Here is a 15,144-nt window from a genome sequence, read left to right as displayed (position 1 = left end):
GTGCATTAGCAAAACATCAGATATTTTTAATGGCAGAAAGGGAAGATCATAGAGAAATTCTTCAAGGTAGGAAACAAAGGCACTTTAATTGATTTTAAAAGTACTCTATGACATATTTTATACTGCATTCATTATTAATGTCCAGGTTTCAATAAGATATTCATAACTGTTTTTTTCTAGCATCTTGTAAAACTTTAATCAATAATAATAAGGCTGGAGACAGTGTTATAAATATATGCAGTGTTAACTTTTATAAAATAAAACATATCTGACTGGCATAATGATGCATAAATGGCTTTAAAATTTCTGTGATGCTTGAATGGCTTTGAAAAGTTTATATTGGTAGCAAAGAAGAACTTAGAAACTTTTTAATGTTGGAAATTTTGACTTTTAAAAATAACTTAGAAATAGCCCTATAACCTTCAAAGGAGCTTGTTTAGTAGCTGGGCATAAAATATGATGCAGGTGCAGTGTATTTTGCTATTTTTGCTGTAGGCTTCAGTGCTTTAATGGCTCTGAAGAGGAACTGAGCCAATAGCATTGAAAAAACTGATAAAATTTCTTTCAACAATCAACATAAAAAAATAGTCTTATGATTTGTGCAAGAATATTTTTAGTAGGTTTACACAAAATATTGCAGGTCTTTTTTTTTGCAAACATATAAAACAAGAATAGTTTGAAAAACAGATGCATTTTGTCTAACAATTGGAAAATCAACTTTTTTACCATTATAAATTTTTAAGCAGCTCTAGCCATTGAGATAGAAGTTTTAGTGTTGTTTCAAGAACATGTCTGTTTTTAAGAGTATTTTTTCCATAAGTTCTGTTAGAAAATTTGTAAATTTTTAGTTGAACCTTGTTATGAATCACTGTCATTCCTAATGAGGTTTTGTAAAAACATGTCTGTTTCACTGTATTGGGTACATAGTATTATTAAAATGCAGAATCAGTAATTTCAAAGATGTACAATTGTGAAAAAGTTAGGACACCCTATGAAAGCCTGGGTATTTGTGTAACATTTTTGGATACGTAGATATTTAATCTCAATTTCAACAATACTGAGATATTATAGGAATATAATTAAACAATTAAAACTGAAGAAAAGACTTTTCAAGATTTTCTGTAAATGTAGTTTTACAAAAATGCATATTCTAACTGAGGAAAAAGTTAGGACACCCTACCCCCTAATAGCTAGTGTTACCCCCTTTGTCTGAAATAACTGCAGAGAGACACTTCTTGTAGCCATCTACCAGTCTCTAACATTGGTCTGAAGAAAATTTGCCCCACTTCTCAATGCAGAATTCTTTCATCTGTGAGATGTTTGAGGGGTTTCTTGCATGTACAGCCCATTTCAAGTCACCACACAGCATCTCAATGGGATTAAGATCTGGGCTTTGACTCGGCTGTTCCAGGACTCTCCATTTCTTAGTTTTCAGCCAGCCCCTGGTGGATTTACAGGTATATTTTGGGTTATTGTCGTGTTGCAGGGTCCAGTTCCGCTTCAGCTTTAATTTTCTTACAGATGGTCTCACATGATCCTCAAGCACCTTCTGATACACAGTAAAATTCATGGAAGATTCTATGATTGTGTGCTGTCCAGATATTGCTGCAGCAAAGCAGCCCCAAACCATGACACTTCCACCTCCATGCTTCACAGTTGGTATGAGGTTCTTTTCCTAGAATGCTGTATTTGGTTTATGCCAAACATGTCCTCTGTTCTGGTGTCTAAATAATTCAATTTGGGACTCATCTGTCCAAAGAACATTATTCCAGAAGTCCTGGTCTTTGTCTACATTCTCTCTGGCAAATTTCAGTCTGGCCTTGATGTTTCTCTTAGAGAGCAAAGGTTTCCTTCTTGCACACCTTCCATGCAAGTTAAACTTGTGCAGTCTCTTTCTGATTGTAGAGGCATACATTTTCACATCAACAGTAGCCAGAGCCTGGTGTAGGTCCCGCAATGACATGTTAAGGTGTTTGGAGACCTCTTTTCGCATCTTGAGGTCTGTTCTCGGGATGAACTTGCTTGGACGACCAGACCTGGGCATGTTGGCAGTTGTTTTGAAAGCCCTCCACTTGTTGACTATTTTTTGGACAGTGGAATGGCTGATTTCAAAATCTTTTGGGATCTTTTTAAATCCCTTACCAGACTCATAAGTTGCTAAAATTTTCTTTCTGAAGGCCTCAGACAGCTCTTTTGCTCTCACCATGGTGCTCACTCTCACTTCAACAGCCAGGAACACACCAAACTAAATGTCTGAGGTTTAAATAGAGCAAGCCTCATTCTAAATGCTGAGTAACAATCTTCTAATCACGTGCACCTGGTGTGATACACCTGTGTGTGAGTTGATCCATTTTAAGTGGGAATAAATGTGGGGGTGTCCTAACTTTTTCCTCAATTAGAATATGCATTTTTGTAGAATTACATTTACAGAAGATCTTGAAAAGTCTTTTCTTCAGTTTTGATTGTTTAGTTATATTCCTATAATCTCTCAGTATTATTAAAATTGAGATTAAATGTATTTTTATCCAAAAATGTTGCAAAAATACACAGGCTTTCATAGGGTGTCTTAACTTTTTCACATGACTGTATATGTATAGTAGATATATGTATTAATACTTGCTATAGTTACAGTGGATTAAGAAAGGTTTCTGTACTTATAAGATAATTTTTTAAATTGATAAACAGAATGAAGAGAGAATTACAGCAGAAATTAATTGAACAAGCTGTAGCAGAAAGACAAAGAGTAAGTAGAATGTAACAAGTTGTAACATAGACACACAAAACAAATAACCAAGAAGATAAACAATATGTCAATTGTAAGAAGCTTTTCCAGTAAGACAAATGGTAAATAGTGTCCTATTTCACATATTCTGAACTGGTAAAACTTCAACCCTTTTTATTAATAAGTTATGTTGTTTATTTATGAATATATTAAAGAATTCAACCAATGTATAGTATGCAGATTTTCATTACTGTAGAAGCCTTTTGTGTTGCATTTTATAATGTAATATTTTAAGCTTATCTATTAATACTGTTGTGTTCAATATTTGTATTTTATTTTTACATAACACAAAGTTGATGGTTATTTTAAAACTCATCAAAATGACAGCTCCATCTCTTGCTTCCTTTTTCTATAAAGTAAAAACTTTACAATGGGTAAATTTGAATGCCCTGTATTCACATTTAAGTATGCAAATTTTATTTTTTGGCCCTTATTTGAAGAATAATGTGATTTTATAAATAACAACTGAACTATGCTATTTTTCAATCTTAACCTGAAAATTAAAACTTTGTGTGTTCATGAGCATAGGAGGATATAATCTAATGGTTTTAAATTGTTGTTTGATTATTTATTGAGTTATTGAATTATTATCTTATACTGATAAAGAAGTTATAATTATCTATTATATTATTAAATGACTGTCTCACACGAGTACAGAGGCTATAGTTATTTTTATCAGAGTTTTATAGGTTGGGAGTAAATGTAATATTGATATATAGCAATTTTAATTATTTATACTTGCTTTAAAATATGATCACAAGCCAGTAACAAACCTATTTATGAAACAGTAAAAGGCTTACTGAAAAAAACAAATGAGAAGGTCTAGGTTCATAAATTTTTGGAATGAGGTCATAGTATTTTGTGTTGGTTTAAGGTACTAAAACTAAACAGTGAATGATTCTATAGTTTAACAGCTTGTTGAAGAAGAAAAAGAGAGTGTTAGAGAAGGAACATGAAGAAGTTAGGAAGAAGCTAGAAGAAGAAAAAGCCAATGTGAGTTGTATTTTATTCTTAGGCATACCAAAAACTTGTAACCCTTTTATAAGTCAGGAATTTTAGTTTATGTATATACTTGATATTTGGTTTTCTGTGTCATTTTTGTGCAGGTACACAAAGTAGTATAAAATTAAATATACAACCTTTTACTTTGATATAAGGTAGGCCACTGAGTTTGTTCAGCTTTTGTTTTTATGAGCTTAATATAACAGTTAAAATTAAGAAGTAATTCAGGTTATATAATATTTGAGGGTTGTTAAAAAAATATGCGGACTGTTTGAATTGCGCGGTTCCAGTTAGTTCCAGGGGAATCCGCTTGATGTCGCTAGGTTTGCACAGATCAGCTGATTACGACGCCATTTCCCGATTGCAGATATCTTTATTTGTGTATTAGCTACGCGGTTTTAAGTGAAGTGCGATTTTTTCGTTTGGCGGATTTCAGAATGAATGACCTGAAGGAGCAACGACTTGCTGTGAAATTTTATGTTAAACTTGGAACATCTGTGACTGAAACTTTCGCTATGCTTAACACGGCTTACGGTGATGTTGCTATGAAGCGTACGGCATGTTTCAAGTGGCATGAACGTTTTAAGGATGGTCGACAGTCCATTGAAGATTATGAGCGTCCTGGACGTCCTTCCACATCAACTGACGACCCACACGTCGACAAAATCAACACCCTGGTGTGGGCAAATCGACATCTGACTGTCAGGGAGCTTGCTGAAGAGTGTGGGATATCAGTTGGACCTTGTTACGAGATTTTGACCGAAAAATTGAATATGCACCGCATTGCTGCGAAATTCAGCCCTCAGAACTCGTGCGTTTTTGGCCAAACACTGGATCACTGTTCTTCCCCACCTCCCTACTCACCTGACTTTGCTCCTTGCAATTTTTCCTTGTTCCCCAAACTCAAAAGACCCTTGAAAGGAAGAAGATTTGAGAAGATTCCCGAGATTAAGGCAAATGCGATGAAGGAGCTGGAGGACAATACAAAAGAAGCGTGCCAGGACTGTTTCAACAAGTGGAAACACCGTTGGGATAAGTGTGTGCGTTGGGGAGGAGAGTACTTTGAAGGGGTCCCAGACCTGTAACTTCTAAATACAGTACATTTTGTTTTATGACGTCTGTCCGCGTATTTTTTTTAATAGACCTCATATGTTGACATGTGTAACAACTTGCATTTACATACATGCACACATATAATTCAAGGACAACAAGGGATATTGGTCCATTAGGTTAGGGGTAACCATCCTGTTAGAAAAAATTAAGCTGAATGATTCCTATCCTTTCAAAATTTAAATTTTTGTCTGCTAGTCTTACAATTCTCATAGTTAAATTGGCAAAAATTGTGATACACCAAACACTATAAATTCCCTTAACCATCCTAAACACCTTAACAGATTCCTTCTAACCTTTCCTTTTTCATGAGGAAACCATTTTCAATGTTCTTTGTAAGATCCTTTAATACAAGTTTTTGTGCATAGTGAGGGGACCTCCTAAGGAATGTTCCATCTGTATGATTTACTTCCTCTGAAAATCAAATGTTCACCTACATCATAGCCATTCGTGGCAATCCATGAAGAGGAAAAGAGAGGATCTTGGTGGTTGGTTGAGTGGGCACTACAATGTACCATTTTGGCCTTGAATTCCTGTAGACAAGCAGTTTGGAGTGCTCCTTCTCCCATATAGCATCATTTTGCTGGTTCTGTAGGGATAGTTTCAATCGAGTGCTAGTGTCAGATGTTCTTAGCAGATCTTATGGACATTGTGTCTGGTGCTACTGTATGAGTAGTTGCACAGTCTTAGTTCAAAAGTGCATCAAGTCTCTTTGTGGGATTCCATAGTGGGTGGAGTAATTGGGTACTGAACTTCTTCCCTTTTCTCATGTGTAACTAAAACATGGAAACCAACATAAAGTAAATGATAATTGGAAAATGACCACAATTGGAAGACTGATCTAAAGTCAAGATCTTCTAACATTCCTATACCTCAGTTTCTAATTCTTCTTTCATTAAGTGACAAATCTATAAAGTAGATACCTCTTTTTTTTTTTCCATGAGGGTGTAGAAGGGCTTGTTAATTTTCCAAATTCTGAAGAAGATAATTTTTTGGAACATCTTGGATAAAATATCTTGACCACAGATGTCTTAATTCCTCTCACACCTGCAATGTCTGTGTTATTCAATACAGCACAAGAGGCTGTTGTCATCCATGCCTTTATGGATTGTAACATCAATATTTGTTATCTTTACCTGTCACTGGGAGAAGAATATAATCAAGCAAACTTTGATGATTGCATTGAACAGTTGGCATCTACCTTCTTCACTTTGGAGTATTTTAATTGACACAATTCTCTCTTGTGTGGTGCTGATATTAATGGGAGGAGATCATTCTGTGGAGTATATGCTCTTGGGTCACATTTCTCTTTTAATATATACTGGTTCATATTCATATTTTCATGCACCTAGTTAGTATTTTACTGCTTTTTATCTTTCCATTTGTTCTCCATCCCTTTTCTCTTTGTTTTTTTGACCAAAGGTAGACAGTGATCCACAAGGCACTGATAATTTTTCTCCTTATTCAAAGAGAAATTGGCTATGGTTGGTGCCAACTGATCCTTGTGCCACAGTAAACGTTGGAGCAGGCTGACTGGTTCTCCTGTATCATTCTCTCAGAATTTGATCCACTTGTCATTAATCCCCCCACTGTTAATGATTGAACATAGGTAGTAACTAACTGTTTTGACCAAGCAGCTGTTCATAAGATCTTTGACATGTTTGTCATGGTATCCTCATCCATGGTAGACCTTTGACTGCCAACAGGCACAGAAGGCTCAAAACTGGGCTTGGAATATCTTTCTCAGCAGATAGGTCACTCTTGATAACTGTATGGCAGATGAGGTGTCAAAACAAAAGGAATCTTGAATTAAGCTCACATCAAGAATCTCTTTGACCTAAGATCATTTAGGACAAGAACTGAAAGCTAAGTGGGAAGTTTATTTCCCATTCTCATTTGATCTTACACTCCATTGACCAAGAGGTTGCTGATTTACAGGGTATTGCCAATGCCTTTGGAGAGTGCTTTTCTTATCATTCCAGCTCTTTCTTCTCTTCCTCTGCCTTCTTGATCATCAAGTTGCAAGCCAACAGATCACTACCATCTTCCCCTCGGTGTGGATTCCTGTACGTGGTGAGGGGACCTCCCAGGGAAGGTTCTGTTCTATCTGGTTACCTTCTCTGGGATCTAAACATCCACCCACGTGTTTGCCGTGCGTGGCGACCCGTGAAGGGGAGGAGAGGATCCTGGTGGTTGAGGGGTCCAACCCTAACACACCACTTTGGCCTCGAATTCCTGTAGACGGGCGGCCTTTGGGTGGCCTCCCTTGGGTCAATCGGCTAGTCCACTTGGGCTAGAGTCAACCAAGTACCAATGTTGGAAGTTCTCAACGGGTGTTGTGGACATTGTGCCTAATGCTGGTGTTTGGGTATAGTGCTCATGAAACCTTGCCGTTGCTGCATTGTCCTTGCGTGACTTTGTAGTGCGTCCCCTTGTAGGGCTCCATGGTGGGTGGGGTCAGTGGGTACTGAAATTTTTCTTTTCCTATGGATCCTCTAAAAATTTAAATAAAATTGTAAAAAACAGTCAATGGGTAGCGACCACGTCTTGAATACTCAGAACAGCAATCTTCAACATCAGTAACACACGTTACCTCATTTTCTTATATTACATTCTCTTCGGAAAAACCTTTAGGGCAAATGTCCCCTTTTTTTATTCAAAAGGGACTAGAGGGACTTGCTGGCTCTCCAAAGTCAGTAAAGAAACTTCGATCTGGTGACATATAGGTTGAAACATCCACATCCCAACACAGTGAACTCCTCTTGAATTCAAAGGCAATTGGGGATATACCTATTGAGGTTACACCCCATGCTACCTTGAATTCTTCACGAGGAGTTATTTTTGAAAGGGATTTGAAGAACGTTCCGAGTCAGAGATTCTCGCTGGTCTCTCCACTCAAGGAGTTTCTGCAGTAAGGCGCATCTCCACTCGCAAAGATGGAGTTACACTGCCAACAAATACCTTCGTTTTAACATTTACTTCACCACGTGCACCTGCCACCATCAAGGCAGGTTATCTCATTTGGAGGGTTCGGCCATACATACCAAACCCTCTTCGATGTTTCCAATGTCAGAGATTCGGCCACTCAAAGACATCTTGTCGTGGTTCCTGACATGTGCTCGTTGTGGAGGCAAGAACCACGATGCCTATGACTGTGACATGAACCCACATTGTGTAAACTGCAATGGTTCTCACCCCTCTTACTTTCATTCTTGCCCAAAATGGTTGGAGGAAAAAGAGGTGTAGCGTTTGAAAACGACACTTAACATTAGTTATCCTGAGGCTCGGAAATTGCTGTCCACAACTCCATCTCAGACATATGCTGCTGCACTTCATTCCACAACTACAGTGGGAGTGCAGACAGATCTCTCTGTGCCTCCAAGAGAATCGTTTTCAAAACAAATGAAAAGCCTTTTGACCTCCGTGGTTAAAAAGGTTGATGAATCGACTTCCACACCCATCTCTGTTCCTCCCATACCTTCCAACAAACCTCAAGATCCACGTCCTTCAGTTTCAAAGACAGGCATTTCTTCTGATACATCTTTTTCTCCCACCACAAGAGACAAAACAATTATTCGTTCGCATCCTCAGTCACTGGATTCCCCTTCCACTAACAAAAACCTGCCCACCCGACACAGAGCAGGATCCATGGAGGTTGATAGACCTCCTCCGACTAAAGACAGTAAAGAAAAAAGACGTGGTCATAAACCAAGGGTTCTCCAGCCACTTCACCTACCCGTTCTTAAAAATGGCCACCTTGATACAATGGAACTGTCGAGGTTTACGTTCTAATCTGGATGATATCAAAACGCTGATTGCTTTCTACCATCCTGTTTGTCTTTCTTTACAAGAAACATTTCTCAAAACTGCTGATACTGTCTCCATTCGGCAGTTTTCTCTGTACAGAAATGACAGGTTGTGTGATGGTCGAGTACATGGAGGGTGGCACTGTTGGTTGATCAACACGTGCCCACCCTGTCTTTGTCACTCAACACACCCTTGGAAGCTGTAGCCATCCGTGTTTCCTTGGGTCATACCATCACTGTTTGTTCTCTGTACCTGTCCCCTGGAAAGACATATGATCAATCAGATCTTGATGCTCTCGTTGAACAATTGCCATCTCCATTTCTAATCCTAGGGGATTTTAATGGACATCATCCCTCTGGGAAGTGCTATTATTGATGGGAGGGGCGATCTGTAGAGCGGATGCTCTCTGATCACAATCTTTCTCTTTTCAATACTGGTTCTTCCACTTACTTTCATGCACCTAGTCAGTCCTTTACCGCTATTGATCTCTCAGTTTGCTCCCCTTCATTATTCTCCCATTTTTCATGGAGGGTTGACAGTAATCCACTAGGCAGTGATCATTTTCCGATCCTTTTGAGAGAGACTGGCCATGGTTGATGCCACCCTATCCGCGTGCCCCGGTGGAAGCTGGATCAGGCAGACTGGTCCACTTTCACTGCTCTCGCAGAACTTGATCCTGCCATCGTAAATCAGCCATCAATAGACGACTGTGTAGCAGCGTAACTGACTGTATTACACATGCAGCTGCTCAGTGTATTCCTAAAACCTCGACACGTTTTCCACGATATTCTCGTCCGTGGTGGAATCCTGCTTGCCACTTAGCACGGAAGGCTCAAAAGCGGGCCTGGGATACTTTTCGTAGATATCCCACACTTTCAAACCGGGTTGCTTTCCAACGGGCCCGTGCACATGCTAGGTGGGTAAGACGTCACAGCCAGAAGGAATCTTGGATTACGTTCACAACCAGTATATCTTATACCACCAGTTCCAAGATCATATGGGACAGGATTTGAAAGGTTAATGGACACTACAATTCTATCCCCCTCTCGATCTTACTCTCTGATGGTCAGGAGGTGACTGATGTTCGAACATCGCTAACACTCTAGGTGAAAGCTTTTGCCGGGTATCTAGCACTTCTGCTCGCTCCCCACCTTCCTGGCCATCAAGACTCGGGCAGAGCGATCACTTCTTTCCTTTCGAACTGACTGTTTCTTTTACTATAATTGTCCCTTTACCCTGGTGGAACTAAAAATGGCCCTTTATCGGTCTGCCAGTATGTCTGTTGGACCTGATGATATTCATTATGACATGCTGCACCATCTATCTCCTGCTTCTCTTGATGTCCTTCTGATTGTTTTCAACTGGATCTGGCAGGAGAATGTTTTTCCTGATGCCTGGCACCAGGCTATTATTTTACCTTTCTCTAAGCCAGGGAAAGATCCCAAGATTCCTTCAAACTACCGTCCAATTGCTTTGACGAGCTGTCTCTGTAAGACATTAGAAAGGATGGTTAATGCTCGTCTTGTTTGGTTCCTTGAATCAAACAACCTCCTCTCGCCCACCCAGTGTGGGTTCCGTCGACAGCACTCCACCACAGACCACCTAATTCGTCTTGAAACATCTATCAGAGAAGCCTTTCTCAACCGCCAACATCTTGTATCAATATTCTTTGACATAGAGAAGGCTTACGACACAACATGGAGGTATGGCGTTTTGCGAGACCTCCATACATATGGGTTACGTGGCCATCTACCCATGTTTACTAAAAATTTTTTAATGGACAGGAGATTCCAAGTTCGTGTGGGTTCGACACTTTCCCGTTCTTTTGTACAGGAACTTGGAGTCCCTCAAGGCTGTGTATTGAGTGTTACACTCTTCAGTATAAAGATAAATGCCATCACTGAACAACTCCCTCTCACTGTTGCGAATGGGCTGTATGTCGACGACTTTCACATCTCATGTCAGTCATCAAACATGAGATATATTGAGCGGCAACTACATACCCCCCTCAATTGTGTACGGAAGTGGACTTCGCGAACGGCTTTAATTTCTCTCTCTCCAAAACTGTATGCCTGCACTTTTGCCGTCGACGGGTATTCACCCTGATCCTGAACTTCATATCGGTGAAGTTTTGCTGCCAGTGGTCCCGGAGACCAAGTTCTTGGGGCTTATCTTTGATCGTAAACTGACCTTTATACCACACTTAAAGCAGCTTGGTCAAATGCACAAGAGCACTGAACATCCTCCGTGTTCTCTCTTCTACCAGTTGGGGCAGATCGCTGTTCAATGTTAAAGGTCTATCGTGCTCTTATTAGATCGAAACTCGATTATGGATCAATGGTCTATGGCTCTGCCAGACCCTCGCCTTAAAGATGCTGGACCCCGTTCATCACCAAGGACTTGACTCTGCACTGGGGCTTTCCGTACCTCTCCAGTTCAAAGTATATACATTGAATCTCATGAACCTTCTCTACACCTTCGCCGTTTGCAACTATCTTTACAATATACTTGAAACTTCATTCCTTACCAAAGCATCCCACCTGGAAATGTGTTTTCCTTCCTCGGTGGGCAGTACTTTTTCAGAACAGGCGATCTGTCATTGCTCCGTTTGGCGTTTGCATCCGGGAGCAATTGGATGAATTGGGTCTGTCCTTGGATAACATTGCAGATTCCAGAGGCTGGCCCATCCCACCATGGCTTATTACAGCCCCCAAATGTGACCTTTCTTTCAGTCACCTAAAAAAAGGCAGATACTCCAGATTGGAAGTACCGTCTTTTATTCAATGAATATCTTTCAAACAATCATTCAGTTCCCATTTATACAGATGGTTCCATATCAGGTAATTCAGTGGGCTCTGCTATGGTTTGCTATGGGTCAGTAGTTGCACGCAGAATCCCTTCTACAGCTTCTGTGTTCACTGCTGAACTGTATGCCATATCTCTTGCCCTGGATCATATTGCAGCTGAGCAGTACTCCAACTGCACTATTTATACTGATTCGCTTAGTTCTATACTTGCCTTGGAATCGCTACACGTAAGCTCACATCCTATTCTCGCTGATATTCGAAACCGACTGGCCCATTTCTCATTAGCAGCTACTTCAATCCAGTTTTTCTGGATACCAGGCCATGTTGGTATTCGCGGGGACGAGCTTGCAGACATGGCAGCTAAATATCTCTGCTTCAGCACCATCACTCCTATGCCTATTCCGTACATGGACTATTGTTTTCAAGGCTCGGCTCCGTGCCAGCTGGCAGTCCACTTGGAATGAGCAACGTGACAACAAACTTTTTCAAATCAAACCCAAAATTGGACTTTGGCCATCTAGCTTCCGTAAAGTTCGGAAGGAGGAGGTTGTTCTCACTAGGCTACGCATTGGTCACAGTTTTTTAACTCATCATTTTCTTTTATCTGGAACTGATGCACCAATGTGTAGTTTGTGTAACACTCAAATCACTATCAGCCACGTTTTACTTTCTTGCCATCGTTACAATTCTCAACGACGGCAATATTTTAAACATATTTTTCCCAGGGTCAATCTGTAACATTGGACAGAGTTATTGGTGATGGTGACTCTGTCCACCTTGATAATGTTTTAATTTTTAATGGCCATTAACCTTTTAATCTCATTTAAGTGTTGCATATTTATTCATTACACCTTTTAATTGTGGTTCCTTTTTTACAGTTTTAATCTCTCTCCTTCAATTTGACATTGGACAATGGCCAGAACATTAAATAACTCGACACCAGGACTGGAAAGGCCAACTTCAGGTGACTAACGCTCCTGTTTGAACTATCCGTTTGAACTACTCGTTAGTCATCCTGGCGAGTTGTTATTATACTTTTGCTGCATATCATTTCACACTTTTACTACTTAACTTTTTAGTACTGGCCATATTGACTCATAACCCAGAACCAGGACTGGAAAGACCAACTTCAGGTGACTGACAGTGGTTTTTATACTTACCTGTTAGTCTTCCTGACAGGTTACGATCATTACCATTCTGCTACAGGTAGTTCTTTACAACTTTGTTGACTGGATGTCAACATTGGTTTTTACGCCATTTTCTGTTTTAATTGCCGTTTTGCTTTTATCTTCAATTACTTTTACAAATTTTACTCCATTTACTTGACTTTTATCTTTTTACTGGACATTTGGCTACTCATTATTACGATTTTGCGGAGTGTCTTTTAAAACTTTTATTCTTTTACATTTTGATAATAGCTGCTATGACATAACCTGGAACCAGGACTGGAAAGGCCAACTTCAGGTGATTGACGGTGGTTCTTGAACTTACCTGTTAGTCTTCCTGGCGGGTTATGATCATTAACATTTTGCTAGAGTAAATATTTTACAACTTTGAAGACTGGATGTCACCATTGGTTTTTACACCATTTTCTGTTTTAATTGCTGTTTTGTTTTTACCTTCATTTACTTTTACAAATTTTACCCCATTTACTTGACTTTATCTTTTTACTGGACATTTGGCTACTCATTATTACGATTTTATGGAGTGTCTTTTAAAACTTTTATTCTTTTACATTTTGATAATAGCTGCTATGATACATAACCCGGAACCAGGACTGGAAAGGCCAACTTCAGGTGATTGACGGTGGTTCTTGAACTTACCTGTTAATCTTCCTGGCGGGTTATGATCATTACCTTTTTGTGAGAGTAAATACCTTACAACTTCTTATACTCTGCCTTCTATCTTAACATTGTAGACTAGGTATCAACATTGGTTTTATACTTTTTTGTTTTACCTTCATTTCCATTTATGTCTATTACTACATTTATTTTTTTTTTATTTTTTTTTACATTTTTACCGAATGTCTGGCGCAGATAGCCTCGCTGCTTTGTGCCATAAAACACTAAATCAATCAATCAATCACTACCATCATTTAGAATCGATAGTGTCTTTGACTATAATCAATCTACATCAATATATTGCTTGGACCAGATGATATTCATTATTTGATGTTGTGCCACCTTTCTTTTGCTTTTCTTATGGTTGTTTCTAAATGAATTTGGCAGGACAACAGATTTTCAGATGCTTGGCACAATACTGTTATAATCCCTTTTTCTAAGTTTGGAAAAGATCCCAAGATTCTTTCTAACTATAGACCTACTGCTTTGACAACCTGTCTCTGTAGGTTTTATAGAGAGTGGTGACTGCATGTCATATTTGATTCCAGAATCAAAAAACCTCCTCTTGCCCACCCAATGTGGTTTTTGTGTATGGAATACCTCACTGTGGACCACCTGATTCCACTCAAAACATCAATTAGGGAACCCTTCCTCAAAAGGGAGCATCTTTTATTGATCTTGAGAAGTCTTAAAATATTGCATAGAGACATATCGTAGAATCTTTGTTCATGTGGATTATGTAACCATTTACCCATTTTGTAATTGTAACTTTTTACTTGACAGGTCATTCTAAGTCCATTTGGTCTTGTCCCAATCATTCACACAAGACCTTAGAGTCTTTTAGGGCTGTGTCTTGAGTGACACACTTTTCAATATTATGATCATTGCTATCACTGTACAGTTTCTGTCTACTTTTGCAAACAGTCTCTGTGTTGATGACTTTCAAATTTCATGTTGGGTATCAAATATGAGATTTATTGAGCAGCAGTTTGAAGTGCCCTTACTCACTTGTTAGGGTGAACCACAGCAGAGGGTTTCACATTTACATCATCTTGAACCACTTGGTGCATTTTTCCTGAACTCCACTTATGTGATTTCATTATTCCCATGGTGACTTAACAATGCTCTTAAGACTTCTCTTCAGTGTAAGCTGAGGTTTATTTCACATATTGAGCAGTTTTATGTAAAGTGTACAAGGGCACTGAACATTCTCCGATCCTCTATTCCATTTATTAGGAAGTGGAAAGGTTTTATGTACTGAACATTTATCGTGTCATTATTTGATCAAAACTGGACTATGGGTGTATGATCTGTGGTTCAGCCAGGAATGCTACATTAAAGGTGTTGGACACTATACATCATCAGGGATGTCAGTTGTACACAGGATCTTTCTGCACTTCTCTGATCCATAATGCACACTGAGTCTTATGAACCTTCATTTCACCTTAAATGTTTGTAACTTTCCTTGTATAATGTTACAAAGTTTCAATACTTACCACAGAATTTCACTTGGAATTGTGCCTTTGTGTCTTAGTGATCTGTGCTTTTTTGACAATATGTGGTATGCCATTCCTACGTCTGACCTTTGTATCTAGTCATGGTAGACTGAATTTGAATTGATATTAGATGATATTGCTGAATTTGATAATCAGTCACCCCCCCAGCTTGTTTCCATTCACACTTGTAACTTCTCTTTGACTCATCTGAGAAGGTCAAATACTCCTGATTGGAAGTACCATCTTCTCTTTGCTCAACATCTTTTGAACCATTCTTCTGTTCCCATTTTTATGGGGAA

The 15,144-nt window shown here is 39.1% G+C and overlaps 1 protein-coding gene across 7 annotated transcripts in view; it reads left to right on the top strand.

Annotated features, from left to right (window-relative positions):
* The window catches only part of Plc21C (Phospholipase C at 21C), a 268,910-nt gene that overhangs the window by 243,274 nt on the left and 10,492 nt on the right, over positions 1 to 15,144 (top strand). For all 7 annotated transcript variants that reach the window (XM_076455602.1, XM_076455601.1, XM_076455600.1 and 4 more), the window contains 2 exons: positions 2,686 to 2,743; positions 3,689 to 3,775. In XM_076455602.1, the coding sequence (XP_076311717.1) occupies positions 2,686 to 2,743; positions 3,689 to 3,775 (145 nt within the window). The remainder of the gene's footprint in view (positions 1 to 2,685; positions 2,744 to 3,688; positions 3,776 to 15,144) is intronic.

Source organism: Tachypleus tridentatus, chromosome 9 (assembly GCF_004210375.1).
Source record: "Tachypleus tridentatus isolate NWPU-2018 chromosome 9, ASM421037v1, whole genome shotgun sequence".
In the NCBI taxonomy this organism is placed as follows: Eukaryota; Metazoa; Arthropoda; class Merostomata; order Xiphosura; family Limulidae; genus Tachypleus; species Tachypleus tridentatus.
Note: the sequence above shows the minus strand (reverse complement) of the source record. Positions and strands in the feature narration are given on the sequence as shown.